We start from the raw sequence: 24477 nt of genomic DNA on the forward strand, positions 1-24477 counted from the left end.
CATGTCAAAGTGAGGACAGAAATAATCGTAGTCAATGTTCCAGTCTGCCATGTCTGATCACCAAAATGGAAGATCACCGTACTGTGCACCAAAGACATCTTAACCCCTTCACATCTGCTTCTGGCTTCCGAGACCAGGTAATGAACTCCTTGGAAGATTCTGTGTTCATCTCGCATCATTGGTCGGAGACCAGCAGCAGCCAGACTGGGCAATTATCGTCCCTTGCGTAGGCTGGCGTTAACAACACAACAGAAACGGCTGCGTTTGGGGCGGTGCTGTGGCCGGGAAGCACAGACTGCTCATGAATAGCGTCGAAGTATGCTCAGGCTTTCTGGATTGTTACCTTTCATACAACAATATCGAGACGCCATTTTTCAAGAGGCTAATGCTCGTCCACACGTTGCTCATGTCTCCATGAATTTCCTGTGTTGTTTTGGTGTACTCTCGTGGCCACAAGGATTCCCCTATCTGCCTGCTACAGTATGTGTGTGGAACCCGCAAGGATGTGAACTCCATTCGAGTAACATTATCCAGGATATCAGCGACCAGTGGTGACAGTTGTGGGCCAGCTTTCCCCGGGAGAGGTTACACCAGCTTAATAACACCAATCCCAACTGAATGACTGCATCCTGGCCAGAGTGGTTGCAACGTCATAATGATAATGGGCTTATGTTGCTGGGTTCGTTGTAAATTTGACTGGATTTTGTAATCACTGAAATAACATTACATACGCTCTCAAACTGTCAAGTTTAATTTCGTTTTTTCCCTTTCCAGGTGCTTCACTTTTTGTATCAGGCAGATTAGAAGCATAAAGTAAATTGCAGGTCATTAGAACTACAACACCTCCAAGGATATAATAACCGATTTTTACTTATAACCCGCACAATGTATAGCAGAAAGGAAACAATATTAAACGTTTTAAGAATAAGTTGCAGTAGTCGTTATGAGATGTGGTATACATGAAGAGAGATGATAATGTGAAATTCAATGTATCCCACAATAAATTGGTGTCGAAATTTGAGAGTAAGTTTCCTAAAAAGTTATCCAGAAAGTCCATTACAACATAATGCCGTCGTTAACTAAAGGGATTATCATGTAAGAGGAAAAGGGAAAGTCATATAAAGATCAGAATAAGTCAAGGTATGACGTTGCTTGCATTCTACAAAAGCAAGGAAAGCCCATAAAATGTCCAGAAATATACAGATCCTAATAAAAATAAATTATGCAGCTAATTAGATTAAAACCATATGCGATAGTGTTAAATGGGAGACAGGACAACCTGTTATTGTACAGGTTACTATCACATTTAAACTGAGTAACAACGTTGTGACTGACAATTCACAAGTTGCGAGTGTTTTTAACAGTCACTTTCTAAATGTAGCAGGAAAAATAGCATTAAATGATTTAGCTGAATAAACAAGAGGACATGTTAAAATGTTATTCATCAAAACTTTAAGGAATTAGAAGTAGCGTCAATATTCTTTACAGAAATTAATATAATACAAAACTTATCAAAACCAAAGGCTCCTATTATGTTGTTGAAATTTCAGACAGAATTCTGAAGAGTGATTTTGATTTAATAAGTATTGTCCTTAATAATATACGTAATGCATGAATCTCACAGGAATTTTTTCCAGACATTAAACCTCTATATAACAAAGGTGACAAAGACTTAAATAATTTCGTCTAGTTTCTTTAGTGACGTTTTTCTAAAAAATTCGAAAAAGAAATATACTCATTAGTAGTCTCTCACTTAACTACAAACAGTTTGCTTCGCGTATCACAATTTGATTCCAGAACGCTTGGTCGACTGAGAAAGCAGTTTATACATTTACTCATAAAATAATTGAAGCTATAAATAATAAAAATCAGCAGTTGGTATTTTTGTGATCTTTACAAAGCATTTGATTACGTAGATGTTTTACATTCCAAGAAAAAGTTACGTTAACGAACTTACACACAGCTGGTTCGAATCATCTTTAGCAAACAGAATGCAAAAATATTGGAAGGAGAGTCAGTTTTAATGACGGGGTCGGCAATCACGACGGGAATCCTACAGCGTACAATTTTGAGTGCATTGCTATACATAATGTATATGGACGACCCTCCACTTAACATTCTTCAAGCAGAATTGGTACGTTTAGAGAACAATACTAGTGTTATAATAAATCCCAGTAGAGCGAAAGCAATAGAAGAAATTGTTAATGATGTTTTCATTATTAAGTGGCTGTCTGAAAATACAGTCTCCCAAAATTTTGAGGAAACATTATATGCAGGTCTGTATAGTAAACAAACGATGTAGCAAATGAATAGCAGTAAGTTTTCAAATTTTTTGGTTGAAAACTCGAACTGGATGAAACATGTTACTGAGCTGTTCAAACAATTAAGTTCAGCTACTCTTACTCTTCTGATAATAGCTAATCTTGAAAACAAACAAATGAATCTCGTAACATATTTTGCATATTTCCACTTACCAGTAGTAAGGTATTGTGGAGTGATTTTCTGGGGTAGCTAATCACTCAGAAAAATGTATTGAGTGTATAAAAGTAAGCAGTAAGGTTAACATGTGGCGTTCCCTGCATTTATGTTGTAGATAACTCCTTAAGGAATTAGTTATTCTAATATTGCCTTCACAATATGTATATTCGCTACTGAAATTCATCGCAGAAAATTCACCACAATATTAGAAAAACAGTAGCATCCATACCTTGAACAAGAAATGGAAAAGTGACCTTCATTGCTCTCTATTAAAGCTGTAAGTGACTCAGAAATGAGCTCAGTATGCGTCAACAATTCTTTTTATTACTTGCCCAATAACATAAAATGGCTAACAAGCACCAAGGATGTTTGAAATCTAACCTAAAGCCTTTCTATACCATAAACGAATTTTTGTTTGAAGACTTGTAGTTTGAAAGAAACCTTGGTTTTAAGTGTAGTTGGATGAACACGACGACTGAAGAAAATATTTTCATTAATCTTAAAATTTGTCGTGTTGCGTATCCTGTAAATTGACTCCTCCCACAACATTTCGATAAAAATTCGTTTCAATGTTCTATGGAACATGTAACGGTCTATCTAACAGTCAGAAACAGGGTGTCATTATTAATACCTTACCTGGCAGCAACAAGAATGGAACTGCGTCTTCAGGAGAGATTTGTGTACAGTCGGTCATGCTTCAACCCTTAGCGATAAGCGGAACCGGGACTCGTCTGAGCGGATGACGTGGGGCCACTCTTGAGTCCACTATTGTTGGGCTCAACCGTACCTGTGAGCATTTCTTCGGCTGCGTCAAGGAAAGCCGTAGCAACGGCCGCAGTGCTGAACTCTCGTGGTGTTCCAGACGTCATCGTACTATCCGCAAACAAGCTCATTTCCTGACACAAGGTCCGAGGCGTAGCTGTACGATATCGAACAGTTATGTTTCAATAACCCATTATATTGCCACTGTCGCATTCCGACAGGTGCTGGACGACCTTTTTTCTTCTTACACAAGGCATAATACAATGTTATCGCAAACAAACACCACTAAAATGCTATTTCTGAAAGAGCAACCCGCTGTCAGAATGTAGATGCCATTACCCCTACTTTCTTTGTGTGGTAGGCGTGCAATGTTAATCATTAGCATATCCAAGCATGTAGTCGCTTCATGCTCATTTGAAGTTTTTAGTATGCCGTTTGTAGTATTGTGTCACTACTTTAATGGCGAGCCATTTACGTTCGATATATGTGGGTCTCGAAACGTTTTATTTCCATGTTAGAACTCATTTTCTACAAGTCTTCACGGTACCTTAATCGCGGTAAACACATGTGAATTCTTCCTTACATGAAAAGTTCAGAAACTCCTACGTTAGCATTTGCTTCGTTTACGTGCTGTACAACTTTCTGAAAATGAAAATTCGAATTTCAGAATTATTTTTACTGTTTTGTTTACAAGTTAGGTCTGAATAGATTTTGCATGCGAGATGATATTTCGGTTTTCCTAGGGTTGTTTGTTTACTCGAACGGCATCTGTAGTTCAACTGTCTTACTTACCATAAAACGAGATTATCAGCACTACCGTAATATTTTTGATAGTTATAGAGCACGATTTCTTTCTGGGTGTCACTGAATGCATAAGGAGGAACAGAAGGCGGAGAAGGCTGTTAACGAGGAGACGTTTAAAAATCTTGTTGTAGTAGTCTCCAGCCCGGAGACTGGTATGACTCAGGTCGCTATGCGGAGCTACCCTGTCTAAGAATCTTCAACTCTGCATAACCATTGCAACTTATAGTCATTTGAAACTGTTTCAGGTAGTCAGGCCATCGCATCAATCTACAATTTCTGCACCTCCTACAATACCCAGTTTACGATTTCTTGATGCTTCAAGATATGTCCTACGCATCAATCCCTTCTTTGAGTCAACTTCTGCCATAAATTTCTTTTCTCCCCAAAACGATTCAGTACCTCCTCATTGGTTACTCGATTGTCCATGTAATCTTCAGTATTCTTCTGTTGCACCATTTTTCAAAAGTTTCCATTCCCTTCTTGTCTGAACTGTTTACTGCTCACGCCCACTTCCGTACAAGGCTATACTCTAGACAATTACCTCCAGAAACGTCTTCCTAACACTTTATTTATTAAATATTTTAATATCCTCGGTCACCACAAAAAATTAAAATTATCTGATTATCTATTTCTGTTCATTAACAAGCATCCTCAGATCTACGACAACAGCAACAGTGTAACGCATAAGTAGTAAGATATTGATTCATGATTGACAGCTGGCGCACAAATACACAGAGTTAAAATTGTGAGAAACAAACAGAAATAATTATTAACGTCATAGCTAAAGTTATAAAAAAATGAGACCAGTATGAAAACGTAATGTTCTCCTGGCGTGTTACACACAGTAACGATGATATGACCAACGTTGTACTTAGGTAGACCGCCACTATGAGGGTGCAAATCAGGTTTGCTTTAAATACACGCTGTAATGGTCGTGAGCATTAGTTATATTTGAGACTGGACATGGAGGCGATGCTGTTCAAAAACACTTGTAAGGCTACAAAGACGCCCTTGTCAGCACTGCACTGAGTCTGAACCAGGTCGTGTAACAGGGCTACGAGAAGGTGGATGTTCCTACTGTAGTACCGCCTGCTTAGCTGGGTGGTAACGTGCTTGGCTCCCATGCACTGGGCCCGGGTTCGATTCCCGGCCGGCTCGAAGGTTCCCACCGCTCGTGGACTGGATATTGTGTTGTCCTCATCATTGACATATGTGGCGCCGAATGAAATAAGATTTGTACTTGCCCGTGGCCGACCCCGGACATCCCGGCTAACAATGCCATACTATTATTCCATTTCAATACTGCAGAAATACATGACAGCAATGTAGCCATTGCACATTGTAACCTTCCAGTGTAAAAATAAAAAAAAAAGGTTTTTTTTGTATCTTAACTCTTGAAAACTGATAATTTTGACGTAAGCAGAGCTATGCCATGGCCCTGTGAAATCAATCTGAATAAACTGAAAATTTCTTACCTCATGATGGTGTCGTCGGATAACGCTGTCTATATATCTGCTCGTGAATGGCACGGCTTAGTGCATTGCTGGCCTGTGTACTAATACTGGGCAACATTTTTCTGAGATCTGAATTATTAGAAAAACTGGCATTGCTTAGTGACACAGCTGCACAGCTGCTCGTCTGATTACTAAATAGCACATGAGTACGATCTGCGAAAATTTCTGAAATATTTAAATTTAAATAGATGACTAGATCGAGAATGGTAATGACTTAAGGCAAAATTATTTCTTCTTTTTTTGTATACTAGTAAAAATTATATTCTGAAAATCCTTTACATTATTCATAAGGATCTGCAATCCATTATATGAAAAATTGAATATTACAAATCTAGGTCAACAGGTGAAGACGAATCACAAAAATATTGAAACAGATTCATATTAACATCTCAGACAAGTGACTTAACTACGTGCATGCCAATGGAAATAATAAAATTTATCTTACAATACATGGCTCTGAACTGCGCTGTACCAGCGACAGACTACAAGTGCTCTGAAGCAGCGAGCGACTGCAACAGCTCTGTTACAGAGAGCTATTGCAACAACTGCCGAGACTGCTCTGACCTGCGACTCTATTTCAGCAAAGATATTTTCTGTCGCAGACAGCGCGTGAGCAATACATCGAAATTACATTTGCTCCAGCAGGATGGTGAACCCCTTACAACATGCTGCGGGCAGCGGTGGTCACGATACAGTACGGTCGCAAGAAGACCACTTCAGACGGCCACATGGCACTATTGGTTCTCACGCTTCGTACTGCATCTCCAGCAACAGTTGAGAATCAGTTGGCACCACAGTGACACAGTGATCTGTTACAAATCAGTTACTTCAAAGGACAGCTCCGAACAGATGCTCTGTAGTGTACCTCTCACTGACGCCAAAACACCGCTATTTGCATCTTCTCCTGGAGTTATGTGTGGGGTGCGATTTCATATGGCAGCAGGAGCATTTTCGTGCTTATCCCAAGCTGTCTGAAAATCTGTACGTGAGTTCGGTGATTCGACCTGTTGTGCTGCCATTCATGAACAGCATTCCAGGGTGTGTTTTCCAACAGGGTATTCCTCCCACATACACTACAGAGTGTCGACGAGTTGCTTTAGTTCGCTCGATCACCAGATCTGTCTCCAGTCAATAACGTAAGGGACAACTTCAAGGGACAACAAGTCTAATGTCATCCACAGCCAGCATCAACCTTCCCTGTATTGACCAACCAGATGTAAAAGGTGTGGGACTCCATCCCACAGACCGACATTCGGTACCTGTAAAACACAATGCTTCCTTTTAACATTCTGGTGGTTTCTAGTTGTTAATATACCAGCATTCAACATTCTGGTGGTTACACCGGTTGTTAATGTACAAGCATTCAACGTTTGTAATGGCTTACCTTATGCTTACGTTAACCTGTGATCTTGCAATGTTAATCAGTTAAATATGTTACCTACACAAACTTCTTCCCACAACTTCATTTCTCTACATTAATTATTTGTTGATGAGACTCATCAGCAGAAGTAGCAATTCCTGAAGATGGCGAACAGTTGGATCGCCGAAATATCGAGTCAAGTTGATTTTAGGATCCGGCAGCAAACCCGAAGAGACTTTCAAGACATATGTTAGATTGCGCTAACACTCACTCTTTTAAAAATCAACTTATCAAGCAAAATGTAATTATGGGAAAGACTTTCGGCGTTTCATCAGCGGACTTTAATAATCTTTAAGTAGTTCTTTCTTTGTGAATGACTACTATCACTGGACATTCAGTTCTCGTTTCCTCTCTCAAAGAAATACCACTATGTTTGAGATCGTTGGCTAAGTGTAAATCCATTAGCAGAAGCCGACTCTTTAATAAACGAATGCGAAAACCCGTCTTTCTTCAAATATTATTTTAAGTACTACCTCTAATGTCTTTTATTAGGTGCCCATTCACAACAAAATCGGTAATTCTCTTTTAATGTAGAAATAAATGAAAGAATAGCAGAAGTCAAATTTTCTTTTCGCTTACACTTTTCTCTCATTTTTCCTTCTTCTAGCCTTTTATTGTTTTTTTATTGTGATTTTATTATTATTTATTTTGTTCATGTGCAGCTTATAAGAACAGTGACTATACCAGAGTGTTAAAAATCTTCCTACCGCTAAAGCTACTGCCTACTCACAGACATCGTCTACACAAAAATAAAAGGCTAATGCCATCGCCACTTTTTCCCTAAAGTTAATTACAACAGCAAACATTATTTTCCCCATTCACGACATGCCAACGAGACTGTTTAAAGTCACACTCTTACAGCTGAAGAAGATGAATTAAGGCTCAGAAAATGCTCTTCTATTTCGATTAATGGTAAATATCTCAAGAATGCCTTCCGTCACAGGAACGTGGAAAACAGCCTGAAACTCTTCTGAGACACTACTCAAAACTGCACGAAATGGGTAAAGGATGTCATAAAAATTAACACCAAGTTGAATATCACCTTCTCCACTGACAAGCATTTGCGTTCCACATTAAAACGACAAATTATGAATAAAATTAAGTCAAGTTCAATGTTAGCTACGCATGGACTCCCAGAACCACCCATGCGCCTTTAAGCTTCTTGGACAACAAAATCAACCATTAACAACGACATCACGAGCATCATTTATATTCAGATCGAATATTGGATTCACCACTTTTTCCTCCTTGTTTGGGACTTGAGCTGTAGCATCGGTCTTCTTCTAATCAGATAAGTACAGGACGCTACCCTCGGACAATAATTCAGATATGGCGGTAAAAATGCAAGAACAACCACTCTCTTCGGACAGTGTAGAACACATTTGCAAATAAAAGAACAGCGGTTTCCATCCTTTTCAGTAATAAGCACATTTTTAGGCGAAGCTCTCGGTCACTTCTATGACGGCCGGCTGCTTCTAATTCGTTGCTCTTAGGACCGTCCTTGCCACTTGGCAAGGAGAAGGCAACTCCAATACGCGCCGCCCATACGCTACATTTACAACAGTCGTATGCATACAAACTGTGGTGTCACCGCCAGGCACCACACTTGCTAGGTGGTAGCCTTTAAATCGGCCGCAGTCCGTTAGTATACGTCGGACCCGCGTGTCGCCACTATCAGTGATTGCAGACCGAGCGCCGCCACACCGCAGGTCTAGAGAGACTTCCTACAACTCGCCCAGTTGTACAGCCGACTTTGCTAGCAATGGTTCACTGACTTCTACGCTCTCATTTGCCGAGACGATAGTTAGCATAGCCTTCAGCTACGTTATTTGCTACGACCTGGCAAGGCGCCAGTATCTGTACTGTTGATATTGTGAATCATGTACCATAAAGAGCGACGTTCTGCATTAATGGATTAAAGTTAAGTATTCCCCCAGCTACGTCCGTTGTTCTCAATTCTAATTCCCTTGTCATGTTCCAGACCTCACGCCAGCCTGCGTGAGCTGAGACGCGTGCATTTCGGCCTCCTTCAGTAGCACGGTTGGCTCTCCTGCCAACCACAACACAAACATTAGTAAAAAAAATCGCGCAACACGATAAACACACTCTGTAAAAATGTTAACCTAAATTGTAGTACATTATAAGGGAAGGCGTCATCACCATACAGCCCCAGCACCTGGCGTAATGACGTGAAGTGCAGTGGGGTGCACACCAGGGCAACTTGCAACATCCTGTGATATCCCGCATCATTGGAAGGATACTATCAGCAACCGGACAAGGGAATTACTGTCCTATGTGTAGTTTCATGTTAACGTTACATCACGAACGGCTGCGTTTGGGTTGGTGCCGTGACCGGAAAGCATGGGGTGCTGATGAACGATGTCGCATTGTGTTCAGCGATGAGTCGCTTGATATGCACTGCCCCACCCAGCTGACCATCGTCGACTAGTATGGTGGAGACATCGGGAGATGTCCCATTCTTCCAGTATTTTGGAGAAGCACAGCTGCCTCTTACAATCATAGTGAGGGGAACCATCAAGAACTCTGACAGTACAATGACATCTTCTGTCCTCATATGTTACCTCTCCTGCGACAGTATCGTCGTCCCGTCTTTCAACAGGATAACGTTCGTTCACACATGATACCTCTCTCAGCGAAATGTATGCTTGATGATGTAGTACTCATGTGGCCACAACTGTTACCTACAGAACTCATGTGGCACCAGCTCGGCTGTCAAGTCCGTCTCAGTACCAGTATCTACGATATCAAGGATCAGTTACAACAGTCATGGGTCATCTTGTCTCAATACAGGACGCCCTTCTTGACCGAAACATTGCATGCATTTAGACCAGAGAGGGATTTCGTGGGAGGAAAGCGTCATACAGATGAGTGAGCTCGTATTGCCAATTTCGTTATAAATTTCAGCTGATTGTGTTACCTCTGAAATAAAATCGCATTCCGTTTCAACCCCTAAGGTTCATTTTGTTTCCTCCTACACTTCTGGATGCTTCACTTTTAATTGTCGGGCAGAGTAGTATGTATAAGTCTCTTAAAAACTACAGTTTCTCGGGTAGCTACGATGAGGATAGGTACCTGTCATTATGTGGTAGTATTAGTCTTTTCTGAAAAATAAACGTAGTCGTTTAATAACTTTGAGCTTTCTAAGGATTGTGTTTCATTTCCTGCACCATTATCCCTCTCTTGGGGCTAATATTTAGTTGCCCCCCCCCCCCAACTCAAATCCTTGTTCGATCTTGGGTGGACAATACTTCTCATGCACTAGTCAGCTACATAGGTCACTACCGTTTGCGAATGAGTGACTTTAAGACATTTTCCAGATATTGTACGTGTGAAGACCATTATATGTATCTTTTTCTTCCCAGATTAACTAGGGATTCCGAAGAATTTTTCAGTTAACTGCTGGTTTTTATAAATTATTTCAAGGAAGATTTGACAGAAGCTACGAACTTGGGCTTGTCAAATTTCGGTGTGATATTTATTTAATTATAGTCTAAATTGTCTCTTCGTTCTTCATTAACTTGTAAATCTCTGTTCTCATCTGCATACTTCACAAGTAGCATAAAACATTGCCAAATAACTTTAGATGCAGATTGCCTTGAAATTTCAGTGACGGCCTTTTCGTTCTGATGCAAACAGGGCTTACCGAAATATGTACTGCCAGAGAAGAAGACGAAAGACGGTGGTGGGAAGTACGGAGTGCGCAGAATACAAAGGCCAGGCCTCGAGAAGAACAGCTGGTCGCGAGCTGGCAGGCAAGGTAAGCGCACTGCGTGCCACACTCTTTTCATAAGAACACAAAATGTCAAGTACACTGTTTTCATTCTTGTTCTAAACACGTGTATTAATTTATAGATGATGAGTCTTATTTAGCTACCTATATGTAATGAAACATTGATAACATCAAGTGGATTACCATATAAGTCATATGCAGCTGTTGATATGTGTTGTTTAAATAGTGAGAAGCTACAACACGGATATAAAGTTGTTCCCCATATCGTTTTCTTTTCCACATTCACATTACATTTCTACATTATCCCAAGCAGCTAAGGAACCACTGTACACACACATAGAGTGCACACAAATTAAATTGGCCCGTGTCTATGCAGATGGCATGGTGGGGAGAGAGTTGCAATAGTAGTGATGGGGGCCCCACTATAAGCGGGCGCTGTGCTGTAGGAAAGAGGCAGTTAAACAGCTGAAGCCAGCTCACAAGCTGAACTTGTAAGCTACAACTGGCGAGTCTGCACACAATCGTATTAATATGCTAAACTGATCGGACCAACAATTTGATAAGTCAGTAGTCTCTGACTGTCGTATCAAAAAAGCAAGTTAGTACTTAAACAACAGAGATGGTCACCCTCTGGACCAAGTGGTGGGCTCGTCAACATTTTGAACAATAATACCTTGTTTATGAGCGGGGCCACGTTATTTCAGTAAGCTCTACAATATAATTTATAGATGCAAAGCTATTGACCTAATACACTCGCAGTTTATGTGTGAAATTCTTCCACTAATCTAAACTACCGAATCAACTCTATTTTTTAATTTGCAGAAGTAATAGATGGAGTATTTAATACTGTTCAGCCTATGAAAATTTTTATCTGCTATAGTTCTTGGTTACATTTTGCACAAATTGTGTCAACTTGGTATGATTTTTCTATCTAATATAGTAAAAATAACATATTTATTATCGTGCCATAAAGAGATAGTTCAGTTTCTACGAAACTTCTTCTATGATTCTTTTTAATTTGCTTCAAATCAGTTTGTAATATATAAATATTCATACTTGTGGCACCAAAATTCCTGTGACCACGAAACATCAGTCTCTACCGAATCTGTACGACACATTTTATAAGAAAGGAAGAGAGCCAGATATGAATAATTGCTAATTTGTGACACTACTTGCTTAGTAAACACCTTCCTAAAATAAACTTCAATATATTTTTGTATGGATCCCTCCACAGAAATCAATATTAATATTTTCAACTTATCAACAATATATTCCTGTTACAATATTTCAATTACAAGATATCAGACTCCCATACTTGAAGTTATTTGAAGTACCCGATTCTGGAGTTCATCCTGTTCACCTGGATAAAATCAAATATTTTATCTATAGTTTCAAGAATATATCTGCTAATTGGTTGTCATCTGATAATAAATATAATACAGGGTCTTTCAAAATGAATATATGGGTTTTAAGGTTTTGTAGCATTTATTACTTTCACCTTACAATTATAAATAATACATCAAATGAAAGAGCAACTCAGGACAGTTTTGTTTGTATACCTGTACGCAAAGAGAAGAGATTGGAACGACTAAGAGTGACTGAAGAACGTGCTAAACGAGTGAGACCCTTTCACACGAAGCACCGAGAAATCAGTTCGGATGGCTAGTCATGATTTAGCATTTCCGGTGATGTCTCTATGGAGACCTTTAAGGATACGCTTACAACTACGTCCTTATCGTCTGCAGTTGTTACAAGCTGTAAAAAGCCTACAGGGTACCGTTTATCTGTCAACTTTGCAAACCAAACGTTGCTGCATGACGATGAATATATTCTGGATCGTGTCGTCTTCGGTGATCACTTGACAATTCACCTAAGTGAACATTTGTAAGAAAAACTGCTGTTTCATTTGATGTATTATTTATAGATATAAATTGAATGTAATAAATGCTACAAAGCCTTAGAACCCGCATATTGATTTTGAAAGGGGCCTGTATTACACTTTACGATTGTTGTTTAAACGCTGTGTAAGTGGTTTAAAGGTCTCGGGTTAGATGCGCAGTACGTTCTGTAAGCTTTGTGATCGATGCTCTTATTGTGCTTGTGTTGCCATCGTCCTTTGTGTTGCCATCCAGGTGGCGGTATAGCACTACGTGCACCATGCCTGGCGGGAAACTCACAATTGTTCTTGTTGCACCTCCTTCTCACTGCCACTAATGTATGCGAGGAGCTGGATGTTGTGGAACGGGGAGTGGGGTAAGGTACTGAATTCTGTCTCGCGTGACACTGTTATGCTGACTTGAGACTTAAATTCTGGTAGACACCATTCACTTTTACGTCCCTTCTGTAGTCGTCCTCCAACAGAGCTTCCAAGTCTTCTGTCGTCTATGACGCTGTTCACCGGTTGGGCTGACCGAAAGACAGATGGGTCCTCTCAACCCAGGTACAGAAATTAACCTGTCGAGCAACGGCTTGAACGATATGAAGACAGAGGTCCTCGTATATGAGTTGCGTGTGTTGGTTCTTAAAAAGCATTAAAGGTTTAATTAACAGGAATGGGGTTCCTCTAACTACTGAATTAAAAATATTGGATCAGTTTAATACCAGTTTCTTACAGTTATTCCTCATAAGGTCATACAATGACGGAAAAGAAAATCGCAGCACCAAGAAATAATTACTGTAGTATAATGTCCGAAAGAACACATACCATCTTTATATATACAGGGTGTTTCAAAAATGACCGGTATATTTGAAACGGCAATACAAACTAAACGAGCAGCGATAGAAATACACCGTTTGTTGCAATATGCTTGGGACAACAGTACATTTTCAGGCAGACAAACTTTCGAAATTACAGTAGTTACAATTGTCAACAACAGATGGCGCTGCGGTCTGGGAAACTCTATAGTACGATATTTTCCACATATCCACCATGCGTAGCAATAATATGGCGTAGTCTCTGAATGAAATTACCCGAAACCTTTGACAACGTGTCCGGCGGAATGGCTTCACATGCAGATGAAATGTACTGCTTCAGCTGTTCAATTGTTTCTGGATTCTGGCGGTACACCTGGCCTTTCAAGTGTCCCCACAGAAAGAAGTCACAGGGGTTCATGTCTGGCGAATAGGGAGGCCAATCCACGCCGCCTCCTGTATGTTTCGGATAGCCCAAAGCAATCACACAATCATCGAAATATTCATTCAGGAAATTAAAGACGTCGGCCGTGCGATGTGGCCGGGCACCATCTTGCATAAACCACGAGGTGTTCGCAGTGTCGTCTAAGGCAGTTTGTACCGCCACAAATTCACGAAGAATGTCCAGATAACATGATGCAGTAATCGTTTCGGATCTGAAAAATGGGCCAATGATTCATTTGGAAGAAATGGCGGCCCAGACCAGTACTTTTTGAGGATGCAGGGACGATGGGACTGCAACATGGGGCTTTTCGGTTCCCCATATGCGCCAGTTCTGTTTATTGATGAAGCCGTCCAGGTAAAAATAAGCTTCGTCAGTAAACCAAATGCTGCCCACATGCATATCGCCGTCATCAATCCTGTGCACTATATCGTTAGCGAATGTCTCTCGTGCAGCAATGGTAGCGGCGCTGAGGGGTTGCCGTGTTTGAATTTTGTATGGATAGAGGTGTAAACTCTGGCGCATGAGACGATACGTGGACGTTGGCGTCATTTGGACCGCAGTTGCAACACGGCGAACAGAAACCCACGGCCGCTGTTGGATCACCTGCTGCACTAGCTGCGCGTTGCCCTCTGTGGTTGCCGTACGCGGTCGCCCTACCTTTCCAGCACGTTCATCCGTCACGTTCCCAGTCCGTTGAAATTTTTCTAACAGATCCTTTATTGTATCGCTTTTCGGTCCTTTGGTTACATTAAACCTCCGTTGAAAACTTCGTCTTGTTGCAACAACACTGTGTTCTAGGAGGTGGAAATCCAACACCAGAAAAATCCTCTGTTCTAAGGAATAGACCATGTTGTCCACAGCACACTTGCACGTTGTGAACAGCACACGCTTACAGCAGAAAGACGACGTACAGAATGGCGCACCCACAGACTGCGTTGTCTTCTATATCTTTCACATCACTTGCAGCGCCATCTGTTGTTGAAAATTGTAATTACTGTAATTTCGAAAGTTTGTCTTCCTGAAAATGTACTGTTGTCCCAAGCATATTGAAACACCCGAACTCTTACCCGGGAATCAGTGGTAAAGCTGCGAGTAATGAGTATGATGGGTAGGGGCACTATGAATGTAGTGAGGGACAATAAGTTGAAAATGTGGATCTCAAGGGAGGCGTGCTATGGGTAATTCCCTGCGGTCGCACTATCCTCTGTCTCCTCGGTGGCTCAGATGGACCGCCGGTACGGTAGCTCAGCGTGTTCGGTCAGAGGGCTGCTCGCCCTCTTTAATAAAAAAAACTGAGTAAGGGAGTCAATGACCAACTTGAACGGATTTGTGACGTCCGCCCAGACCAAAAGGCAACCAACAATACCGAACAACATGGAAAAAAAATAAAAAGGGATAGAACGTCTGCCATGTGAGCAGTAGATCCAAGGTTCGAGTCCCGGTCGAGGCACACATTTTCAATTGCCGCCCGTCGGCTTACATCAACGCCTGTATGCAGCTAAGGGTATTCATTTCATTGTAACTTTATTTTGACACTGTATCACACAAGCAATTTGTAGTGAAACTGCGTCCTTATGGAATGTCTCAGTTATGTGACTGGATTCGTGATTTCCTGTCAGAGAGGTCACAGTTCGTAGTACCTGATGGAAAGTCATCGATTAAAACGGAAGTAATTTCTGGCATTCTCCGAGGTAGCGTAATAGACCCATTGATTTGGGAGAAAATCTGAGCAGTCCTCTTATGTTGTTTGCTGATGACGATGTCGTTTAGCGACTAATAAAATCATCAGAAGATCAAAACAAACTGCAAAACGACTTAGAAAATATTTCTGTATGGTGCGAAAATCGGCAGTTGACCCTAAATAACGCAAAGTGTGAGATCATCCACATAAGTGCTAAAAGGAATCCTTTAAACTTCGGTTACATGATAAATCAGTCAAATCTAAAGGCCGTAAATTCAGCAGAATACCTAGGAATTACAATCACGAACAACGTAAAATGGAAGGAACACGTAGAAAATGTTGTGAGGAAGGCTAAACAAAGACTGCGTTTTATTGGCAGGACACTTAAAAAATGAAAATGTACCAGATATACTAAGAAGACAGCCTACACTTGTCCGTCCTGTTTTAGAATACTGCTGCGTGGTGTGGGATCCTTACCAGATACGATTAACGGAGTACATCGAAAAAGTTCAAAGAAGGGCAGCACGTTTCGTACAGGGTGTTTCAAAAATGACCGGTATATTGGAAACGGCAATAAAAACTAAACGAGCAGCGATAGAAATACACCGTTTGTTGCAATATGCTTGGGACAACATTACATTTTCAGGCGGACAAACTTTCGAAATTACAGTAGTTACAATTTTCAACAACAGATGGCGCTGCAAGTGATGTGAAAGATATAGAAGACAACGCAGTCTGTGGGTGCGCCATTTTGTACGTCGTCTTTCTGCTGTAAGCGTGTGCTGTTCAAAACGTGCAAGTGTGCTGTGGACAACATGGTTTATTCCTTAGAACAGAGGATTTTTCTGGTGTTGGAATTCCACCGCCTAGAACACAGTGTTGTTGCAACAAGACGAAGTTTTCAACGGAGGTTTAATGTAACCAAAGGACCGAAAAGCGATACAATAAAGGATCTGTTTGAAAAATTTCAACGGACTGGGAACGTGACAGATGAACGTGCTGGAAAGGTAGGGCGACCACGTACGGCAACCACAGAGGGCAACGCCCAGCTAGTGCAGCAGGTGATCCAACAGTGGCCTCGGGTTTCCTTTCGCCGTGTTGCAGCTACGGTCCAAATGACGCCAACGTCCACGTATCGTCTCATGCGCCAGAGTTTACACCTCTATCCATACAAAATTCAAACACGGCAACCCCTCAGCGCCGCTACCAATGCTACACGAGAGACATTCGCTAACGATATAGTGCACAGGATTGATGACGGCGATATGCATGTGGGCAGCATTTGGTTTACTGACGAAGCTTATTTTTACCTGGACGGCTTCGTCAATAAACAGAACTGGCGCATATGGGGAACCGAAAAGCCCCATGTTGCAGTCCCATCGTCCCTGCAGCCTCAAAAAGTACTAGTCTCGGCCGCCATTTCTTCCAAAGGAATCATTGGCCCATTTTTCAGATTCGAAACGATTACTGCATCACGGTATCTGGACATTCTTCGTGAATTTGTGGCGGTACAAACTGCCTTAGACGACACTGCGAACACCTCGTGGTTTATGCAAGATGGTGCCCGGCCACATCGCACGGCCGACGTATTTAATTTCCTGAATGAATATTTCGATGATTGTGTGATTGCTTTGGGCTATCCGAAACATACAGGAGGCGGCGTGGATTGGCCTCCCTATTCGCCAGACATGAACCCCTGTGACTTCTTTCTGTGGGGACACTTGAAAGACCAGGTGTACCGTCAGAATCCAGAAACAATTGAAAAGCTGAAGTAGTACATCTCATCTGCATGTGAAGCCATTTCGCCAGACACGTTGTCAAAGGTTTCGGGTAATTTCATTCAGAGACTACGCCATATTATTGCTACGCATGGTGGATATGTGGAAAATATCGTACTATAGAGTTTCCCAGAGCGCAGCGCCATCTGTTGTTGACAATTGTAACTACTGTAATTTCGAAAGTTTTTCTGCCTGAAAATGTACTGTTGTCCCAAGCATATTGCAACAAACGGTGCATTTCTATCGCTGCTCGTTTAGTTTGTATTGCCGTTTCAAATATACCGGTCATTTTTGAAACAACCTGTATTATCGCGAAATAGGGGAGAGAATGTCAGTGAAATGATACAGGATTTGGGGTGGACATCATTAAAACAATCCGGCCGGAGTGGCCGAGCGGTTCTAGGCGCTACAGTCGAATCCTGCCTCGGGCATGGATGTGTGTGATGTCCTTAGGTTAGTTAGGTTTAAGTAGTTCCAAGTTCTAGGGGACTGATGACCACAGCAGTTAAGTCCTATAGTGGTCAGAGCCATTTGAACCACTAAAACAAAGACGTCTCTCGTTGCGGCGGATCTTCTCACGAAATTCCAATCATCATCTTGTTCCTCCGAATGTGAAAATATTTTGTTGACACCGACCTACATAAGGAGAAACGATCACCATGACAAAATAATGGAAATCAGAGCTCCTACGGAAAGATATAGGCTTTCGTTCTTTCCACACGCTATACGAGATTTCAATAATAGAGAATTGTGAATGTCGTTCGATGAACCCAGTGCTATTCACTTAAATATGATTTGCAGAGTATCCATGTAGACGTAGATGTAGATACTCGCCGCTCGCTATTAGACATTTTTCGTGGCGTAGTACCACTTTCCAATGCCCGCGGCATAGAAGGAAGCCGCCTGTGCAGTCAGCCACTTCTCTAGGTTGGTCTGCAGTTCGTCGTCTGTGCGAAAATGTTGTCTTTATATTCAGCGGTTCATGTGAATAGAGGTGAACAATAAAGGCAGCTAAGTCAGGTTGTATGGTGGGTGACCAAACACTTCCCATGGAAACCGCTGCAAGGGTGACCCCGTTTGCAGCCCAGAATTGTCATGAGGAAGGGCATTCACGACAGGTATGTTATGTGGGGTTACATGAAATCAGGTGCAATCTCGCAGCGGGCACCCGTATCTGCCGTGAGACACTACTGTTCCAGGCTTCTTCACGTGCTCATTGTGTGCTCAGAACTGAAAATACGTGACGCGATCGACAGGCATACTAGAGACACTGACTAACACATCTGGGCAAGGTTTCATCGGATTTTCAAACTTATTTCCATTTTACGACCTGTCGTACCTTACTTTCTCAATAGCCCTCGTAAAACAACAAATCCAGATGGTTCATTTAACTTTACATCAGGGACGTCAGTGGTCGAGCAAGCAAGGTGCATCGCCAAGTTATCTATCAGATCAGTTTCCTGGAGTGGCCGAAAGATCCAGAATTTAGTAGGTTCCACGAATGACACAGTAGGCATATAAGAAACGCACGCGCTGCCGCATAAAATGGCATAACAGCAAGGCACCCACAAAGCGGAGCAATGAGCGCCCTACGAGATGGAATCCATAATTTGCGGGACTGGTGCTGCCATCTGGAAAGTAGGAGTAGTAGATCTTTGTACCGCTAGGTGGCGAGATCTGCATATCTGATGAGTCAGTGTGCAGAGTGGAGTTCAGTTGGGAGGACGCGTTGCGTGTCCACAGTGATCCCGTAATACTCTGTGTTTCGTGTGTGGCGATTTTACGATGGCTCCACGAACAGAACAGCACGTGTGTATCAAATTATGTGCGAATCTCGGGAAAAGTGCTACAGAGACCCTTGCAAAGATTTAGCAAGTGTTTGTGGGACAGAGCATAAGCCTTATGCGTGTCTTTGAGTGGCATGATCGATTCATGGTCGGCCTGACAGACGTTGAAGATGATGCTCACAGTGGAAGGCTCATTAGCCGCACAACGCCAGACATTGTTGCCAAACTTCAACAGTTGGTTCGTGCGGATCGACGTCGAACCATTCAAGACCTTGTGCATGAAGTGAGTATTGGTTATGGGACATGTCAACGAATGTTGACTGGTGAACTGGGCATGCATCGTGTCGCTGCAGAATTTGTGCCAAGGATCTTGACTGCCGACCAGAAGACACGGTGTGTTGAAGTGTGCACGGACCTTCGTCAGACTGCATCTGATGGTCCAACTTTCTTGTCATGGGTTATCACCGGCGACACGAGCTGGATTTACGGTTATGACCCAGAGACAAAGCGACAGTCGTCCCAGACCCAAAAAATCGAGACAGGTGCAGAGCAAAGTGAAGAGCAAGATCATCGTTTTCTTTGATAACATGGGAATTGTGCACAAATAATTCGTCCCACCCAACCAAACGGTGAATTCCGCATACTACTGTGACGTTTTGCGACGACTCTGTGAAAACGTGCGGCGGCGACGGCCTAAACTTTGGCGTCAAGAGAACCGGACGCTGCATCACGACAAAGCGCCCTTTCACACGTCCTTGCTCACCAGGACCTTTTTGGCAAAAAAAAAAAAAAAAAAAAAAAAAAAAAACATGGCGGTTGTAACCCACCCACCGTACTCACCATCTTTGGCACCTTGCGACTTCGCGCTATTCACAAAACTGGAGCTCAAGTTGAAAGGCCGTCGGTTCGACACTGTAGAGAGGATTCAAGAAGCATCGCTGGCGCTGATAAACACTCTAAAGGAACAGAGCTTCCAGAAAATGTTTGACCAGTGGCAGAAGCGCTGGGACTGGTGTGTATGTGCGGGTGGGAACGACTTGGAGGATGATGGTGACCATTAGTCCATAGGTAAGGTTTTCAACAGATGGCAGCACCAGTCCCGAAAATTTTAGATAGCACCTCGTATTCGTATCCATGGCTTGGGTCTGGGATCTGGGAGATCGAAGTTTTTCACCGTTCTCCCCCCCCCCCCCCCTCTCCCCTCCACAAAATATAATTATCTGTCACCCCCACATTGGACGTGCAACAGAAACCTAGAATTTTAATAATAATAATAATAATATATACAGGGTGTTACAAAAAGGTACGGCCAAACTTTCAGGAAACATTTCACACACACAAATAAAGAAAAGATGTTATGTGGATATGTGTCCGGAAATCCTTAATTTCCATGTTAGAGCTCATTCTAGTTTCGTTCTTCCACCTACGCTCAATGGAGCACGTTATCATGATTTCATACTGGATACTCTACCTGTGCTGCTAGAACATGTGCCTTTACAAGTACGACACAACATGTGGTTCATGCACGATGGAGCTCCTGCACATATCAGTCGAAGTGTTTCTACGCTTCTCAACAACAGATTCGGTGACCGATGGATTGGTAGAGGCGGACCAATTCCATGGCCTCCACGCTCTCCTGACCTCAACCCTCTTGACTTTCATTTATGGGGCCATTTGAAAGCTCCTGTCTACGCAAACCCGGCACCAAATGTAGAGACTCTTCGTGCTCGTATTGTGGACGGCTGTGATACAATACGCCATTCTCCAGGGCTGCATCAGCGCATCAGGGATTCCATGCGACGGAGGGTGGATACATGTATCCTCGCTAACGGAGGACATTTTGAACATTTCCTGTAACAAAGTGTTTGAAGTCACGCTGGTACGTTCTGTTGCTGTGTGTTTCCATTCCATGATTAATGTGATTTGAAGAGAAGTAATAAAATGAGCTCTAACACGGAAAGTGAGCGTTTCCGGACACATGTCCACATAACAAATTTTCTTTCCTTGTGTGTGAGGAATGTTTCCTGAAAGTTTGGTCGTACCTTTTTGTAACACCCTGTAGAACATTAGTACGACTGTATACAATATTTAAATGCACGAGGAATCATAGCACTTTACATCAGTAGTTGGAGCAGCGATTTAGTATTTTGGGAGTTACGACCCTTCCCCCTCCGCCTTCTCTTGGGTTTGCGCCTGATGCTCGACTGCGACAGCACAACAGGTCGGCACTAGCGCCCCACCATCGGTGACTGTGGCCACCTTGTACAGTTCCAGGAAACCCGAATGCTTGCGAGATATCCGGGGATGCGCACAGGCTAAATAAGAGGGGCAACTGAAATCCAGAAGCGCAGGCCGCCAACACCAATAGAGAGGACGTCTACTGGTTGGCTATCTCTCGGTGCCGGCCGAGTGTGAGCGCGGGTCAGAGGCTCACTTGGTGCTGCCGCCACCGGCTGAATAATCCGCGCATGCGTAATCAGCGTCCATTTTCCGTGATTATTGCAGGAAACTCTCCCAAGCTTCTCACCAGTTCACGCTGGGCGACCGGTTACCAGCAGTCCGAGGCAAGCTTTCGTAGCGAGCACTTCGTTGTTTACGCAATGTCCTGCAGCAGTCAATTGACCCGTTTGCTCGAGCAGTGTTTCAGTGTTTGTGTTGGTGTTGCGCTGCCGTCCGGGTTTTCGATATCTAACTAGCGTTTCGCATCTGCTCTCTGTTTTACAGCATGAGTAGCGGCTTATAGGGAGAAGGAGAGGATCCACCCGTCTCGAATAATGCGGGCATTGGCCTGTTTATTGTTCATGCGGCAGCTGCCATTGCGTTTTACACTGTAAATAGTCATTATAGGATGTAGTCAGTATTCCGAAGTAAGAGTGATTTCAGGTGTGCCGAAGGGGAGTGTCGTAGGACCGTTGCTGTTCACAAAATATATAAAAAAAAACCTTGTGGATAACATCGGAAGTTCACTGAGGCTTTTTGCGGATGATGCTGTAGTGTATAGAGAGGTTGTAACAATGGAAAATTGCACTGAAATGCAGGAGAATCTGCAACGAATTGACGCATGATGCAAGGAATGGCAATTTAATCTCAATGTAGACAAATGTAATGTGCTGCGAATACATAGAAAGAAAGATCCTTTGTCATTTAGCTACAATATAGCAGGTCAGCAACTGGAAGCAGTTAATTCCATAAATTATCTGGGAGTAGGCGTTAGGAGTGACTTAAAATGGAACGACCATATAAAATTAATCGTCGGTAAAGCAGATGCCAAACTGATACTACTGTAAGGTATTTCCTGTTGTTGAATGTCCGAAGAAATTCACAGTGCAGAATAGAAAGACAGTCAGGACCTCCCTTATCCATTCAAAATCCAAACTTTTTTTTGAAAGCAAACTCTTGAACTTCAGCCACCGCTCAAAAAATGTCTTAAGAAGCTATTCAGGGGATTTCCCGACACTCGAGGACAGCGTGACGGACCTGTGTGACGTTGAAATCCCAGACGTTACTTTAGGTTTGATACGTAATGTCGTTAAAGGTTCGTAGAAGTGTCGTCAATCTGGCAAGCCAAAGAGCATAGGACAGTGAATATAATCCACTCCATGGACAGAGCCCATCAACGGCTTCATCAGTCTCTTTATTTCTTTCAGCTGAACGGTAGGCATAAGAAACTGTCGGATACTTACCTACTGGGGGATGAGCTGTACTGCAGACGTAATGAGCTCTCAAGTTGTGAAGCATAACTTCCAACCAGTTGCCATCCATTTCGCCGTGGCCTAGGTACCAGTTACGGTTTATGAGCTCCCTTATTCTGTTCCACATATCATACATTTTGGAATCTCTAGCCACCTTTTTATAATAATTTATCCAGTTAAGAAGTTTTTCTGTTTTTGTAACCTCTTAGTTTGATTATCTGTCTTCCAATATTGCAGACAATCTGCCCGAGACGTGGAGACCTTATACCGCTTTAGTTCTAGACGACAGTAGCAGTCACTCGTGAGCAATATGTTTTCCTCTATATCAAGGAGTTTCTAACCTGAAACGAAGTAGTATTTATTTTGTGTATAGAGAAGTTTGCAGTCTCATTTAAGACGTTGAGGCAAACATAGCTCGATACGTGTTCTGGACCTTTACTGATACTTCGGCAATTGTATTCTCTATTGCGTTTTCTGAAAAAGTGTCAGTGTGCTGTCTTGATTATCCTAATGTGTCATGCAGTAGCGATCAAACAGGAAAATCAGCAATTGGTGGTGGTCAGCAGCCTTTGGCATCACCAAAAGGTTTCGCTATGAGAACCTGCACTTTTAGGTAGGGTCCTTCGTTTGATGTCCTGCTGTGGCCATCAAGCAAGGTATGAGGTATGGAAACTCACCAAGGAAGAAAGAGCAGATGTTTGGCACCATTAAATCTACCCTAAAGATCAATATTTCAGTGTTAAAATGGTTCAGAGGTAAGTCCTGCTTCAGCATACAGAAACATCAAAACAACCTTCTGTGAAATTAAAAGCAACAACGATTAGAGAGCAACGGCAGTTCTGCTCTTAAACATGGGAGAGAGCAGGTAGGTGGAAAGAGTACATTGAAGGCCTTTAAGATGGGAGGACTTGACTGATTACATAAAGGAAAAAGAAATGTCAATAGATATGGAAGCCATAGGGTATCCCGTATTAGCCAGAGTATAACAGAGCTTTGAAAGACATGTTAGGAAGTACGGCAGATCGAGTAGATAACATCCTATCGGAGTTGTTAAAATGAAGAGGGAACTGTTTGTGTAGAATCTAACAGACTGTATAATAGCCATCAGATTTTCGGTAAAAGGTCATCCAGATAATTTCGAACATAGTAAGTGTAGAAAAGTGAGAGAATTATAGCACAATCAACTTAACAGCTCCATGCTTCCTCGACTGACTCGCTAAATCGCCCGGTGTTAGTTCCACAGACTAGGTGTGGGACAGTTTCGAACAGCTGGTGAAATTTAGCAATAAACACCCCAGAAAACTGCTAGCTCTGTGAGATCTAATCATCAATCAGTGACTGCAGCCGGATACGGCATGCATACCCTATTAACTTGTTTTCTCCTGGAGTAATTAATTTTTTGTCCAGTGTGCTTATGCTTTCAGGACTTTTCTTCTGTTTTTGACCGTACTGTGTTCTGTAAGAATGTGCGACAGTGTTTTTAATACTTTGTGCATATGCTATCTGATCCAAAGTATTTGGACAAATTTTATTGGATTTTAATATGGGCCGAGTCCACCATTCGCCTTCATGACGGCTTGACCTCTACTGGGGACACTTTCATTCAGGTTTCTAAATGTATATGGAGGAAAATCATCCCATTCTTCCTCAAGAGCCGAAACAGAGAAGGTAGTG

At 42.3% G+C, this 24477-nt stretch overlaps 1 protein-coding gene across 11 annotated transcripts in view; it reads left to right on the forward strand.

The window, feature by feature from the left end:
• LOC126284608 (rabphilin-3A-like) overlaps positions 1-24477 on the forward strand; it is a 971947-nt gene that overhangs the window by 789210 nt on the left and 158260 nt on the right. For all 11 annotated transcript variants that reach the window (XM_049983667.1, XM_049983659.1, XM_049983658.1 and 8 more), the window contains exon 8: positions 10636-10756. In XM_049983667.1, coding sequence (XP_049839624.1) covers positions 10636-10756 — 121 coding nt within the window. The remainder of the gene's footprint in view (positions 1-10635; positions 10757-24477) is intronic.

Source organism: Schistocerca gregaria, chromosome 8 (genome assembly GCF_023897955.1).
Source record: "Schistocerca gregaria isolate iqSchGreg1 chromosome 8, iqSchGreg1.2, whole genome shotgun sequence".
In the NCBI taxonomy this organism is placed as follows: Eukaryota; Metazoa; Arthropoda; class Insecta; order Orthoptera; family Acrididae; genus Schistocerca; species Schistocerca gregaria.